At 39.8% G+C, this 14958-nt stretch overlaps 1 protein-coding gene across 1 annotated transcript in view; it reads right to left on the bottom strand.

Moving 5' to 3' along the window:
- Positions 1-7281: 7281 nt before the first annotated feature.
- The window catches only part of CTDP1 (CTD phosphatase subunit 1), a 57475-nt gene continuing 49798 nt past the window's right edge, over positions 7282-14958 (bottom strand). Inside the window, exon 13 of the mRNA XM_081014535.1 lies at positions 7282-8981. Within this exon, the coding sequence (XP_080870661.1) occupies positions 8840-8981 (142 nt within the window). The 3' untranslated portion in view covers positions 7282-8839. The remainder of the gene's footprint in view (positions 8982-14958) is intronic.

Below are 14958 nucleotides of genomic sequence, written 5' to 3'. Positions count from 1 at the left end.
TTAAAAACAATTCAGTCTTTCAATCACTTATCTTTCATTTGCTTATTTCCCGGACCTCCTCACGCCTCCCTTTTCTGTATTCCAATTCAGTTTGTTAGTTCAGCAAATCCCTCCCCTCTCTGTTTATCCTAGTCTTCAATCTTAAAGTATTGTAACATTAGATTTTTACCTATTAATAGTCCATTTTTTCATATTCCCTTATAACATTACAGCTAAAAACCACTTAGTTTCTATCCAACATCATTCTAACATTCATTAATTTTACAATATTTCTGTAAATAGTCTTTAAACTTTTTCCAATCTTCTTCCACCGACTCTTCTCCCTGGTCTCGGATTCTGTCAGTCATTTCTGCCAGTTCCATATAGTCCATCACCTTCATCTGCCATTCTTCCAAGGTGGGTAGATCTTGTGTCTTCCAATACTTTGCAATAAGTATTCTTGCTGCTGTTGTAGCATACATAAATAAAGTTCTATCCTTCTTTGGCACCAATTGGCCGACTATGCCCAGCAGGAAGGCCTCTGGTTTCTTTAGAAAGGTATATTTAAATACTTTTTTCATTTCATTATAGATCATCTCCCAGAAAGCCTTAATCTTTGGGCACGTCCACCAAAGGTGAAAGAATGTACCTTCGTTTTCTTTACATTTCCAACATTTATTATCGGGCAAATGATAGATTTTTGCAAGCTTGACTGGTGTCATGTACCACCTGTATATCATTTTCATAATATTCTCTCTTAGGGCATTACACGCCCTAAATTTCATACCTGTAGTCCACAACTGTTCCCAGTCAGCAAACATAATGTTATGTCCAACATCTTGTGCCCATTTAATCATAGCAGATTTCACCGTTTCATCCTGAGTATTCCATTTCAACAGCAAGTTATACATCTTTGACAAAATCTTAGTTTTGGGTTCTAACAGTTCCGTTTCTAATGTTGATTTTTCCACCGGGAAGCCAATTTTCTTGTCCAAATTGTATGCCTCCATTATCTGATAATAATGAAGCCAGTCTCGCACTTTGTCTTTTAATTTCTCAAAACTCTGCAATTTCAATTTGTCTCCTTCTTGTTCCAAAATTTCCCAATATTTCGGCCATTTGGCCTCCATATTGAGCTTTTTCTGAGCCTTTGCTTCCATCGGTGACAACCACCTTGGGGTTTTATTTTCAAGTAAGTCCTTATATCTTATCCAGACATTTAACAATGCTTTCCTAACAATATGGTTTTTAAATGCTTTATATGCTTTAACCTTGTCATACCACAAATATGCATGCCACCCAAAAACATTATTGAAACCTTCTAAATCCAAAATGTCTGTGTTCTCAAGAAGCAGCCATTCTTTCAACCAGCAGAATGCTGCTGATTCATAATAAAGTTTAAGGTCTGGCAGGGCAAATCCACCTCTGTCCTTTGCATCAGTTAATATTTTATATTTTATTCTGGGCTTCTTGCCCTGCCAGACAAATCTAGAAATGTCTCTCTGCCACTTCTTGAAACAGTCCATTTTGTCCAAGATTTGCAATGATTGAAACAAAAATAACATTCTTGGCAATACATTCATCTTTATAACAGCAATTCGACCTAACAAGGAAAGCTTCAAGTTTGACCATATCTCTAGATCCTTTTTCACTTCTGACCAACATTTCTCATAATTGTCTTTAAATAGGTTTAAGTTCGTAGCAGTCATATTAACCCCCAGGTATTTTACTTTCTTAACCAATGTTAAACCCGTCTCCTTCTGAAACCTCTCTTTCTCAATCGGTGTTAAATTTTTCTCAAGCACCTTAGTTTTTAACTTGTTCAACTTAAATCCTGCCACATGACCAAATTCCTGAATCAATTCTAATACTCTTTTAGTACTAGATTCTGGCTCCTGTAACGTCAATACTAAATCATCTGCAAAAGCTTTCAATTTGTACTGTTTGGCTCCGACCTGTATACCTTTGATCAGACGGTCCCTTCTGATCATATTTAGCAGAACCTCCAAGACCGAAATAAAAAGCAATGGGGAAATTGGGCAGCCTTGTCGTGTCCCTTTCTCTATCTTAAATTCCTCTGTCACCACATTGTTAACTATTAGTTTAGCCTTTTGTTCTGAATAAATTGCACTTATACCATTTTCAAACCCTTGACCAACCCCCATCCCCTGAAGATTTTTCTTCATGAAACTCCAAGAAATATTATCAAAGGCTTTCTCCGCATCTACAAAAATTAAAACAGCTTTAGTATTAATATTCACTTGCAACATCTCCAAAATGTTGATTATATTCCTCGTGTTGTCAGACAAGTGTCTACCCGGGAGAAAGCCAGCTTGGTCTTTATGTATCTCCTCCACTAATACTTTTTTTAACCTTTTAGCCAAAATATCTGCAAAAATGTTATAATCCACATTAAGCAGGGATATGGGGCGGTAGTTCTTAAGTTGTGTCTTTTCAGACTCATTTTTCGGTATTAGTGTAATATAAGCTTCCTTCCACGACTCTGGCACTTTTTTCCCCTCCAAAATTTCATTACAAACCTCCTTTAGTGGTTGAATTATCCAATCCTTCAAGGATCTATATTTTGAGGTTAAGCCATCTGGCCCTGGAGATTTGCCCAACTGCATGTTCTGGATGGCACCTTCCACCTCCTGTTCTGTTATTTTGTAGTTCAACATTAACTTATTTTCTTGAGAGATTTTTTGAAGTCCATTTGTTTTTAAGAATTGGTCTAAATCAAACTCTTTCTGTGGCCCTTGTGTATATAACTGTTTAAAGTACCTCTGGAAGCATTTTCTAATTTCCACTGGATTCTGGATGTTCTTTCCTTCCACTTCCAAGTTGGTAATGGTGTTAAGTTTTTGTCTTTTTTTTATTTGCCAAGCTAACAGTTTTCCACATTTATTGGCAGATTCAAATGTCCTTTGTCTCATCTGTTTAATTTTCCATTCTATTTCCTGATTCATCATCTTCATATATTGAACTTGGTATAACTTTATTTCTCTCAGAATCTCTTGTGACTTTGGTTTCGCTCTCAGTTTCTTCTCACCCTCTTTTATTTTTTCCAAAATTTTATCTTTTTTCTCATTTTGAGTTCTCTTCTTTATTACATTCTGTTGAATTAGAAACCCCCTCATAACTGCTTTGCTTGCGTCCCAGATTACTCTTTTTTCGATGGTAGTGTTCATATTTATCTCAAAATAGTCTCTTAAGGTTTTTTGGGCCTTCTTGGTAACTTCTTGATCTCTAAACAAGGTTCCAGTTACAGATAGGTAGCCGTGTTGGTCTGCCATAGTCAAAATAAAAAAATCCTTCCAGTAGCACCTTTAAGACCAACTAAGTTAGTTCTTGGTATGAGCTTTCGTGTGCAAGCACACTTCTTCAGATACACTGAAACAGAAGTTGCCAGATCCTTCTATATAGTGAGAAGGTGGGGAGGGGTATTACTCAGAAGGGTGGTGGGAATGGGAGATAGCTGAGATGAGCCTGCTGACGACTCTTAACGACTGAATAAACAAGGTGTCATTCATCCTCCATCTGAAGGAACCGGTAGGTGTTAATTTCATCTCCATTTTCACAGCATTATGGTCAGAGCAAGTTTTAGGGCAAATTTCCACTTTTCGAGTCTTAGGTGCCAGTCCTCTAGTTATCCAGATTTGGTCAATTCTTGTCCATGTCATTTTGGCTTCAGAGAAGAAGGTTCCCTCTCTGCCCAAGGGATTCTTTATTCTCCAAATGTCAATCAAGTCCATATTGTCAGTCATCTCAAAAAAGGTTTTTGGTAGTCTGCCATCTTTGGTAACTACCTGTCTCTGCGACTTGTCCATGTTTGTAGATACCACTCCATTCATATCTCCCATCATGATAATGTTGTAATCCATATAGTCTAACAATGTCTCATGCAACTTCTTAAAAAATTCAGATTTCCCCTCATTTGGTGCATATACTCCTACTATCAAAAATTTTTCTCCTTGTGTTTGGATTTCAATTGCCACATATCTTCCTTGATAATCTTTAAAAATAAATTTCAGTGATAGGCTCTCTTTCGCGTAAATTACTACTCCTCTCTTTTTAACCTTGTCCGATGAAATAAACTCTTGACCCAATCTTTTATTAATCAATACTTTCCTATGAAGCCTTATCACATGTGTTTCCTGCAAGCAAATCAAGTCCAATTGTTCCTTTTTCAATAAATGAAAGACTTTTTCCCTTTTCTCCGGGGAGTTAAATCCATGAATATTCCAACTTAATAGTTGCAGGGACATTGTGTATTTATTTTGCTTTTCCTCCAACTGCGCCAAGTAATCGTTCTTGTTCTGTCGGTGGTATCACCTTCTCTAACTTGTCCAATCCCAAAGGTAGTGGTACTATGTCTTGTATTCCTGGTTTTAAGGCTCTTGGCTCTTCTTCAGCTTCTTTTTGCAGGTCTTCTCCGTGTTCTTTCAGAAATTGTTCTTTATCTTCCACTGATCTTATTTTAAACTTTTTCCCTTTAAAGGTAAAAGATAGGCCTTGGGGGAATTCCCACCTAAAAATGGTTCTGTTTCCTCTTAACAGGGCCACTAGATCTCCGTAGTTGGACCTGAGATCCAAAAGATGTTTAGGGATGTCCTTAAATATCTCCCCTCTTGATTCACTTATTTCCAAGGTCTTCTGGAAGTGCAGACTTAATATTCTGTCTCTCTCCTCTCTTGATCGGAGGGTAATCAAACAGTCTCTCACCCTGTTCCTTCTCCCCCCTCTTCCAAGTCTAAAAGCACTTACTATCTTAAAATCTAACTTGTCTAAGTTCCAAAAGTCTGCGAATTCCTGCGTAAGAAAGTCAATCAAACTATCTTTCTCAAGTTCAGGTACAGCCCTGATCCTTAGATTTGTCTGTTTTTCTTTTAATTCAATCATAGACAGCAATGACTTGTGGTCCTCAAGCTGCCTACATATCGGTGGTATCTTTTCCTCTACAGCCAATGCTTTTTCCTTGGCTTCTTCAGCTGTTTTTCGGTTCAAAGTAGATTCCTGCAGCAGTTTCTCAATAGATTCTGTATTTGAGTTCACCTTCTGCCCCAAGTTATTGATGCTTGACGTGTTTTGATCAATTTTAGTTGTCGCTTCAGCAACTTGTTTGCTTAATTTTTCCAAAGATTCAAAAATTTTATCTAGTGCTGAAGCTAAACCCCCTTCAGATGCCATTCCTTTAGGCGCCACCTGAGCTGGATCTTCCCCTGGTGGGGCAGGGAGGCCGGATGCTGACGGTCTACGCTGCTGCAGTCTAATTTTACCCGATCTTGTTTTTTCCTGAGTCGAGTCTGCCATAACACTTTATCTAAGGATCAAGGTCAATCCCACGGTTACTTGTTTTGTAGTGGAAAATTCTCCTTGGCCAGTTTGGAGTGGAAAATTCCCTGGCCAATTGTAGCAATTTCAAAGTTCCTCTAGGGGGACACAGTAGCAGTCCAGACTTGTAACAACAAAATAACTTTTCCAACTTTCAGAAATCCCCCCTTTAACCAAGAAAAGCAACAGTTTCAGGTCCGGAGAGACCCTTCAGAGTCAAAGTATCTCTCTTACAGAGTTAGCTGTCAAAAAGTTGCATTATCCTTTAACAGCGCGATTCACAATACGGCAGTTCCATTGTCCCTTGACAGTCCGTTCCCAGGCATTAAGTGATGGTCTTTGTTCCCTTTCTCTCTTCTTTTTTGCAGGCAAAAGATACTTCCCCTTCTCCCTCCCCTCTCCCGCACCTCAGGGAGGGAGTTCTCTTTTTATTGATGTTAAGATTTAAGTCTTTTTCAACACGATTTTCAGGGTCTTAGCTTAGACAGTCTTCGCTTTGATCTATTTACAGAAAACGGAAGGCGGACTTCCTGTTTACGCCTTCCCGCTTCAGTGCCAAATTAGTCCTTTCTTCCTTAAATTTCCCAATCTTCAAACTTAACCTACTCACGGGTAGTTGTTTATTAGCCGAATTGTCACAGGAAAAAGGTCAGTGCTCTCCGGCAACAGCTGCGCGGCTTCACTCCACGGAAGAAGCAGTTGACTCTCAGCACCGCGCCAGACTCCCCGTTTAGCTCCGGAACTCTTTACAGGGTTCCCTTGCAGATTGGGGGGGCGCTAAGGGTGCCCGCCGAGTCCCACGGTCACAGGTTTCACCCGCCTGTGGTTTTCGAAGGGGTCCCCGCTTCGCCGTAGCGGCAAGACCCGATTTCCGCGGAGCTACTCCCTCAAGACTAGAGGGAATCCGCCATTGCCGATGGCATCGCCTCCGGAAGTCCCTCAGATTCCCCTCAGATCACCCCCTACCACTCGTTACATTTGCTAGCTGCGATCCAAGCCCTGGAAGCCTTCAAATCTTCCCTGCAGCAAAAAGTTAGAATGATTAGGTGGTGCACTTACCCGTGGATGTAGCATACCTACCTATTCCTAGCTCTTTACATCCCCTTTGTGCAATCTTGCTATGTGGGGAGGCAAACAAGTATAAGTCTGCATGTGGCCCTTGATGTGGAGCCACTATTTTCTTGACCTGGGTGTGGCGAGAGGCCTAAAATGTCTATGGCAAGTGAGTTGTGGGTCAACCCGGGAGGGGATAATGAGGCATGCAGGTTCTCCCAGGTACTTGTCTGCATTTCTCTTTCCTTTTTCAAAAGCCAAAATTCTTAACCCTGTCACAAAAACCCCCCGTAGTTGGCAGAATGTATTAAGTTTAGAAGTTTATTGGAATCAACAGAGGTCTCCAATCTGTATAAAGCATAGTTCTCAACTGCAGAACAAGCGCTGCCCCCGTCACCTGTACCTCCTTAGTCCTGGTAAATATATTTCCTTAGTACTGGCTTTATGAACTTTTGAAGGGTCTATCTTTGGACTTCTGCCTCCCTTTGTCCTTATAGCTTATTTTGCTGCAGGCAAAAAGCCGGGCTTGTAACCTGTAATGGAGATTTTTTGTACCCTATGTGCAATCATCATCATCATCATCAAACAACTGTTGAGTTTTCTCAGTGGTTTTTAACCCAGAATAAAGCAAATTGTTATAGAACCACCATAGAACCAAAAGAGACTAGAGTATTGATCAGTGCAACTGCTTCACTTCAAAAGCTACAGCACTTAATTCAAAATGTTCCCTGTCAGCACAGTTGAGCTGTATATTCAGCCCAAAAAAGACTTCATTAGAGAACTAAATTATTCTTCATACGAATAAAGCAACATTCTTATACACAGATACATTTATCTATGTACATAGTACTTCAGACTGATTTTTACCATGGAAACCTTGATTCGAATTTGGATGGGGAAAAGAACAAGGAAAAAATGTGAGAAAATACAAGCACATTTATTGAAGCTTCATCCTTGCTGGAGATTAGAGGTAAGGAGCAAGTCCAGCCATCGCCAATCTGGTGCCATACAGATGTTTTAGACTACAACTCTCATCTGCCTCAGCTAGGGCAAGCTGAGCTACGTAATAGTGATATGCACAATGCTTTTTTATCCCCTCTTGACACATGGCGAGATGCTTTTGAAAAAGAGAAGAACTTACAAAGATAGAGTTTGTCACAGCATGGGAACCAGTGGCTCAAAGGAATAAGTTCCATTGAGCTACTGCAACCACAAAAGGCAAGGAAAAATCTGGATCCCAACCACATTTTTCACTGACAAACTACAGGTGACTCATCCTTTGACCTACACACACAATAAAAAAGAGACTCCAACCCATCAAAATGTGGCTTGAACAATATGACTAAACACATAAAACATCATCTGCTCAAACACAATCCTGTGATCAAACTGCTTTACAAGTATTTCCTGTCAATTCAATTAGCAAGCTCAACAGGAGGGGACAGCATGGAATGAGAGGATTTCTATCAAAGGCATTTTGATCTTATTCCAAAATATGTTGCTAATTATTTTCATAGAAGTATAATTTTGGAAAAGGTGCATCTTACTGCATGGAAGCAACCAAAATAGAAACATCAGCACAACAAATCATGAAATGGGCACAGAGCTTACAAAATGTATTTTTTTTATTATTAAATGAAAAGAATCTGTTTTGTAGATCAAATATGAAATAGAATGTACAAAAAATTTTACATCTGTCCTCTGAAAGAAATAAAATGCTATCAGGAATTCGCTAGCAGCAATTCCTTCCAAACACAACACAAAATGCATGAATATGTTTTATGGCAGTACAATACTACACAGAATAGCCTGTGCTAGAACTGCAATTACAGAGAAGTAAAGTTAAAAATCTAAATGGTCTCTCTCTAAAGGATACTAGTCCACAAAGTAACTTAAAAACATGGGAATCAACCATCATATATTCTCTTAGAAGCAAGTGGCAGGTAGGTTGAGTGCAGTGTTCACAAAGCTTGCATATAGCATTCTCAGTTCCTATACAAATATAAATTGTTCTTTATTTTTATTTTTAAAAATCTTTCTATTTGATAAGAATTCACTGTGAAGAAAACATCCCGATCAAGATCTTTTGCTTCATCCATGCAATATATTCCTTAGGTATTCTTTCTGAAGCTTGGTACCCAAAGCCGTCATGGCAATAATTTTTTTAATGTTCAGATGCAAATCTTTGTACTAATGTCTCATATAATAAGGTTCTGCAGAGCTCTCACAACATGTCTTTGGCATCACACCAAGTCCCCCTTTAATACTTTTCCTTTAAAAAAGTATATATTCCTTTAGTAAAACACCCTAAAAACATCTTATTTCAGGTTTTGTAAAATAATGCATTATCACCTCCTTTGTTGCTTTGCAAAATATACACCATATTTCGGAGAGGAAAACAGGAAATGCCCACCATTGGAATTCTGAATGGTTGCAAAAAGAAACACATAATTACAAGTCCCCTCCCATATGGAGGCTACATAAAGTCATTCAGTTCGGCTTCCAGTGCTGCCGCCATCTCATCTGCTTCTGAGCTGCTGCCCTCCTCGTCGTCATTGCTAGACCCTTTGCTAGATTCACTGGCACCATCATCTTCATCCAGCTTTCGCTTATGACCCCTACAAATTTGGACACAGAGAATGGACATGATTAAAACAATATCCTTACGCAGTGCTATTTTTCTAGAAAAAGAGGTGCCGGAACTCACCATGAACACCTCCCTCGTTCTCTTAGAATGGCAATGGTGCCCACCTGAGAGGTACCAGAAACAAGTTTCTGTGAGTTTGGGCTGAAAAAAGCCGTGTCTTTAACTGCCTAATAGTGTAGTCTCCAAATGGAAGATGGCAAGCAGCAGAATCCCTCCCCCAAATATTTCAAAGCTTTTACACTGAGAAGAAAGGTCAATCTCTAAGCACATAACATTTTCTAAGTGCTGTATAGAGATTGAGATGACAGTCCCTCACAATATAAGAGACATGAAATAAAAGAGGAAGAAAGCAAGCAAATACAGGGACCGAATCTTGAATTTACACAATCTCAGCAGTGTCATTTACACACACAACCCAGCAACCTTAGTCCACTGGCCAATAGCAGAAGCCAAGATGTGATTTCTTTTAGGTCTGGAAGCCCAAGGAAAGTATAAAAAGACTGTATTCAAAAGAAAGGCATCACTTGCAGTATGATAATGCACTTAAAAGTTCTGAAGCTGAAAATGACCCCCCCCCCACCTCCCCATTACAGGCTATGATAAATTCTACTTTCAGGGAGATCACTTTCTACAAATTTTGTAGCAAAGCATTACTGTCTGACCTTGCCCTATACTGGACAATTAATATGCTCAGGTTTAGGGAGAATTGACCTTGTTATTTTCTTCTTTTTTGTGGTATATTTTGAATTTTTCTGCATTCAATTATCCCTAGAAGCAGAGCCAAGTAATGTCAAACACAAAATACCTATCATAAGAGATGATATGGATGCAACAGGGATAGTGCCAAAATCATAACAATCAAGAAAACCTCACCCTGTTACACTTCCCCCTCCTCTCTGCAGCATCTCCCAACACTGGTGCTCTAATAAATATGCATGTTACTCTCCAATGTCTAAGGAGCCTGTGGTGCATTGTTTTAATACTGTAGGGTAAGGTTACCAGATTTTTTTCAATGAATCTGGGGACACTTTTCAACTTCAGTAGGAATGATAGGATTTTGTATGGGGACTGATTTGTAAATCCGGGGACTGTCCCCAGGAAACGGGGACATCTGGTAACCTTAGGGCATGGAAGTACACTCCCTATAGAAAATTAATTTCCTTGCATAATGGACTCTTGAATAAATAGTCCTGAAACCCTAATGCTCCCTTGAGATGCATCACTATTTCCATTTTAGGTTACTGCAATAAACAGAATTAGGACCTGCAAGTTCCTGAAAGCTTTTCCGCTCCCCTAGTTAGGAATAAAATTTCATTTATTTGAATCATATTGGTATAGAAAACCAGTTTCACCAACTTTGCTACGAGAGTGTGAACTGTTCTTGCTGGAACTGTAATCACTGCTAATTAATGAGCCACAGAGATGCCAAGTTACAAGTGGCACTACATAATGTTCCGAAATGTAGTCCAAAAAGTCTCTACTGTACTGTCTTGCCAACATAAAAGACAAAATAAAACATGGAAGGTTTGTGCAAGTACTATTCATTACCATTAAGCTGATAGCCAAGATAAATGCGTATTTGTTCCCATGTCTGGCATTTTGCAAAGGGTAAAGCTCATGACACACTTTACACAGCACACAAATTTGCCACTCGTTTCCCTTGTGTCGCTTGGAGAATACTATAATGCAGCCTTCACCAACCTGGTGCCCTCTAGCTGTTTTAGACCACAGTTCCCAACAGCCCCAGCCAGCAGACAAGTTAGGCAAGGCTGCTATGTCTGAAGGAGGAATGTAAATATGTAAAAACGGTGCATGCATGTGGGTTATACTGAGTAGCCAGAGCTAGTCTCGTCTCCAAACATTATAGGTGTTTTGGGGGCATTGGATGAATGAGCCTAAAACCTGCACGTTGCCTAAGTGTAAATTGGCCCCAATGCCTCCTCCACTGTCTAGTAAAAGTAAAGGTAAAGGGACCCCTGACCATTAGGTCCAATTGCGGACGACTCTGGGGTTGTGGCGCTCATCTCACTTTATTGGCCGAGGGAGCCAGCGTACAGCTTCCGGGTCATGTGGCCAGCATGACTAAGCCGCTTCTGGTGAACCAGAGCAGCGCACGGAAACGCCGTTTACCTTCCCGCCGGAGCGGTACCTATTTATCTACTTGCACTGTGACATGGTTTCGAACTGCTAGGTTGGCAGGAGCTGGGACTGAGCAATGGGAGCTCACCCCATGGCGGGGATTCGAATCGCCGACCTTCCGATTGGCAAGCCCTGGGCTCTGTGGTTTAACCCACAGCGCCACCCACGTCTAGTAGTGGATGGCAAATGGTGGGAAAAGTCCCACACTGCACTGTGGGTTTTGTGCTACCTCCAGTATAAGTGTGCCTCTGAATACCAGTTGCTAATCTATGGCCTTTTAAGCTGTGTGTGTGGTGGATAATGTTATTTATTGTGGTATGTATTTTTGTGTTTTTATATTGTAAACTGCCCTGTGATCATCCGATGAAGGGAGGTATGGAAATTATAAAAACAACCATGTTACGGTGGGGTCATACAGAATCCTATAATTGCAAAGATGGAAGGGACCACATGGGTCATCTAGTCTAACCCCCAGCAATACAGGCATTTTTTTGCCCAAGGTGGGCGTGAACCCATGACCCTGAGATTCAGAGTCTCATGCTCTACCAAGTGAGCTATCCCAAAGCTGCCTGTGAGAACAGAATGCTGAACTAGATGGGTCTTTGGTCTTATCCAACAGACCTTCCCTTTGAGTCTCTGATGCTTAACATGAGGAATAGTACTGACTTTCAGAAAGGAGAGGCTAACTCCCTCTGTTTAAAAAAGCCACACCAGTTATGAGCCGAACACAAACTGGTAATTAGTTTGGCTCAATCACCCCTTGCCCTCCCTGTTTTCTATCAAAAACATGACTTGTAAAAGGTGGGAGGAACGACCAGCAGGGGATATTTTCATTACCTACTGTGATTCTAGTAATACAATGGAAGCTTCAGAGCATGCTCAGAAGCTTTCCATCACTTCAGAGAACTATAGTTCAATTCATTATGGCAGAATCTATTCTACTCTTTTCCTTTCTGCCCCTCAGAAAAGAATATGAGATTTCCTTCCCTGACTGGCAGGAAGCAAGAGGAAGAGAATAAGAAGAACTGGGAAATAGCGAAGGCTTGTTTTCATTCTACTTTTCCCATTTCCTAGTGCAGTACACACAGCATATTTCTTCTTCATACTCTATGTACCCTGAGAGGTCCTATATCCTCTTCCCAACAGAATTAGTGAGAATTAGTGAGCTGGGCACATGCTTCTCCACCTTGCTGTCTCCTTCCTGTGTGTCAAGAATGCTAAAAAGCAAGTGACAGCACACAAGGAAAGGAAGCTTAATGGTGTACATCTTCTGACACAAGTACATACTAATTCCAGTTAAATACTTTCCTGGGAAATCCAAGGGAAAATAATGTCTCCTGATGTAACTCAAATATTGTTTTTAATTATCCTGAGGTGCAATCATGCTAGGGTAGCTCTGGGAGGATGCTGCAAAAGCTCACATACTTGCATATTTCAAGTGTGTACACTCTTAGATCAGCACCTTACAAAAGATGCAGGAATTATTGCCACAATCAGACACCAAAATACCTAGCGTGAGAAATGCAATTAACACCTTAATTGAGGTCCTTTAATATTTTGCTCACAAAGGTTTTCACAATCAAATCTCCCTTAACAATATTTTTTCTTTCCTCTGAGTCCCTACAACAAGCAAGCAACATAGTGATGAAATGATAATAAAAATGTATTAAAAAATGATTAATGGAAATTATCCCAAGTAATAGGGAAAAATGATAGGCTCATGGCTTGTTAAAACAGCACTCCCACACCCTGTACAGAATTTTATGAGAACGGCTTTACTTGCCTTGTCTCCAGTTGCTGTTCTTTAAAAGTGACCTGTAATGCCCCCTCTGTCTCCTTCTCTATCAAAAGGACCTGATCCTTCCTTTGCAACATGTCAGGAGAATCACAGGGAATGAGAGCTGTTCATATTTGGGTCTAGAGCTGGGATTGTGGCCATAGTTTGCCCATATGCGATTTACAGAAACAATGATGAATAACAAATGCTCACATAACTGAGATTCTGCCTCTGTCTTTATATCTTCCTTGAGTAGAAAAGAGGTCTGTATATTAATTGTAGTACTAAACTTTATCCTAATAAAAATAAACATGATAATAAAATGTTTGCCCAGAGCTGCAGTCTTCAATGTATTCAGACATAAACATCCCTGTTTAATTTATATTACTATATTTAATTGTCTTCCCTTAGGGGGTTTCTTGGATCTCTTCACATTAAATCTCTGATGCTGCAATTTATGATGGAAGCACCTGGGAGTAAGACCCACTGAATTCAGTGGCTTACTTCTGAATAGACATGTATACAATTGCACTGCTATTTTCTAACTTACTCTTGTATGTGTTTTGATGTATAACCGATTTCATCTATATATGCATGGATTCACTTCAGTCAATCCCCATAGTACAATTCAGGGCATATTACACTGAAAGCAACTAGTCCAACATCAGTGTGCAGACATTTTAAGTGTTTCCTTTTGTGCCAAAGAGCCATTAAACATTATAGTGGTCAGGCTTAATGCACTTCAGTTATTACAAAGAGCTGAATGGTACATTTTAGAGTTCATTAGGAAAACTATGTTAGATGCATTTCTGATATCATGAACAATTTTTGTATACTACAGATTACCAATGCTCATTTTAAAACCTAGTGGTTTTTTAAAATAATAAAAGCATTCCACAATAAACGTTACTTGGAATCACTTGGAATCAGTACAATACATAGAATACTTAACGTATTAGCTTGCCTCACACAGATTACAACAGGCTACAAAAAGAGAGCAGGAAAAAGCAAATAACATGTTGCTAAGGGTCAGTGAACAGGCTTGATTAGTTTTCCTGAAAAAGCAAATCTCCATTTCAGACTAACTTATTTAAAAACCTATGCAGCCCCACAACTCATGGCAAAAATACTTCAACACAACAAACAATAGATGGGATCTGTTCCTAACATATTTGGGTGGCTCAAGTACGCTATGACACACACTGCAAAAAATGGGGAAACATTCTAGTACCATATGCCAATCCTATCCTCACCTTGAGATCATGTTATCATGACACACTTCCTTAGCAGGGCTGACCCAAACATCAGATTGAGACAGTCAGGTGCTGAGGGGCTCAGAGCCAGGAGAGTTGTGTGTGTCACATGATCTGCTCCATATGCCCTAAGCTAGTCTGCTTCCCTCTCAATCAATGGAGAAGGCTGTCTCATAATCACTGTTAAAGTAAGATTCAAGTGTCTGCCTTCTGTTGCTTTCTGCATACAGAATGGAAAGGCGAGGGCACAATCTTGCCTTTGCCCCTGGCAGCAAGTAATATTGGGGTAGTCCGGTTTCTTTGTACTACTTTACAACATCAGGTTTTGTTTTGGGTATTTTATTTTTGTTAGCTCCCAAAAGCTACCCTTGTCAAAATCCCAGGCTTAATTTAACACTATGTCTACTGTCACTATCTATCATTCTGCAGTTTTTGACATATAATTAACCTAAATAGCAGCTGTGTCAATTAGATAGTACATCAGAGTTAAATACAAGCTGGTAACGGTAGGGGGGTGGGAAGTGTTCCTTGCATATACCTTTGACAACTTTCATTGTACTTTTCATATAATAGCAATGGATACTGAAAAGGTATTTCCATGCTTATTTTAGTGTCTTGTCTCTAAGAAAATCCCAGAGCTTGTATTATATTGCTTTTCACGACATGTTCCCAGAAAGAGCTTGAATAAGAATTTGAGTTTGTACTTGGCAAAACTGTTTCAGTCTCAGTTGTTCTTGGATTCATTAGGAGGCCTTGGAGAAGCTAGTTATTAGTTTCAA

Source organism: Podarcis pityusensis, assembly GCF_964106645.2.
Source record: "Podarcis pityusensis genome assembly, chromosome: 7".
Classification (NCBI taxonomy): domain Eukaryota; kingdom Metazoa; phylum Chordata; class Lepidosauria; order Squamata; family Lacertidae; genus Podarcis; species Podarcis pityusensis.
This window is presented reverse-complemented; position numbering and strand designations above follow the sequence as displayed.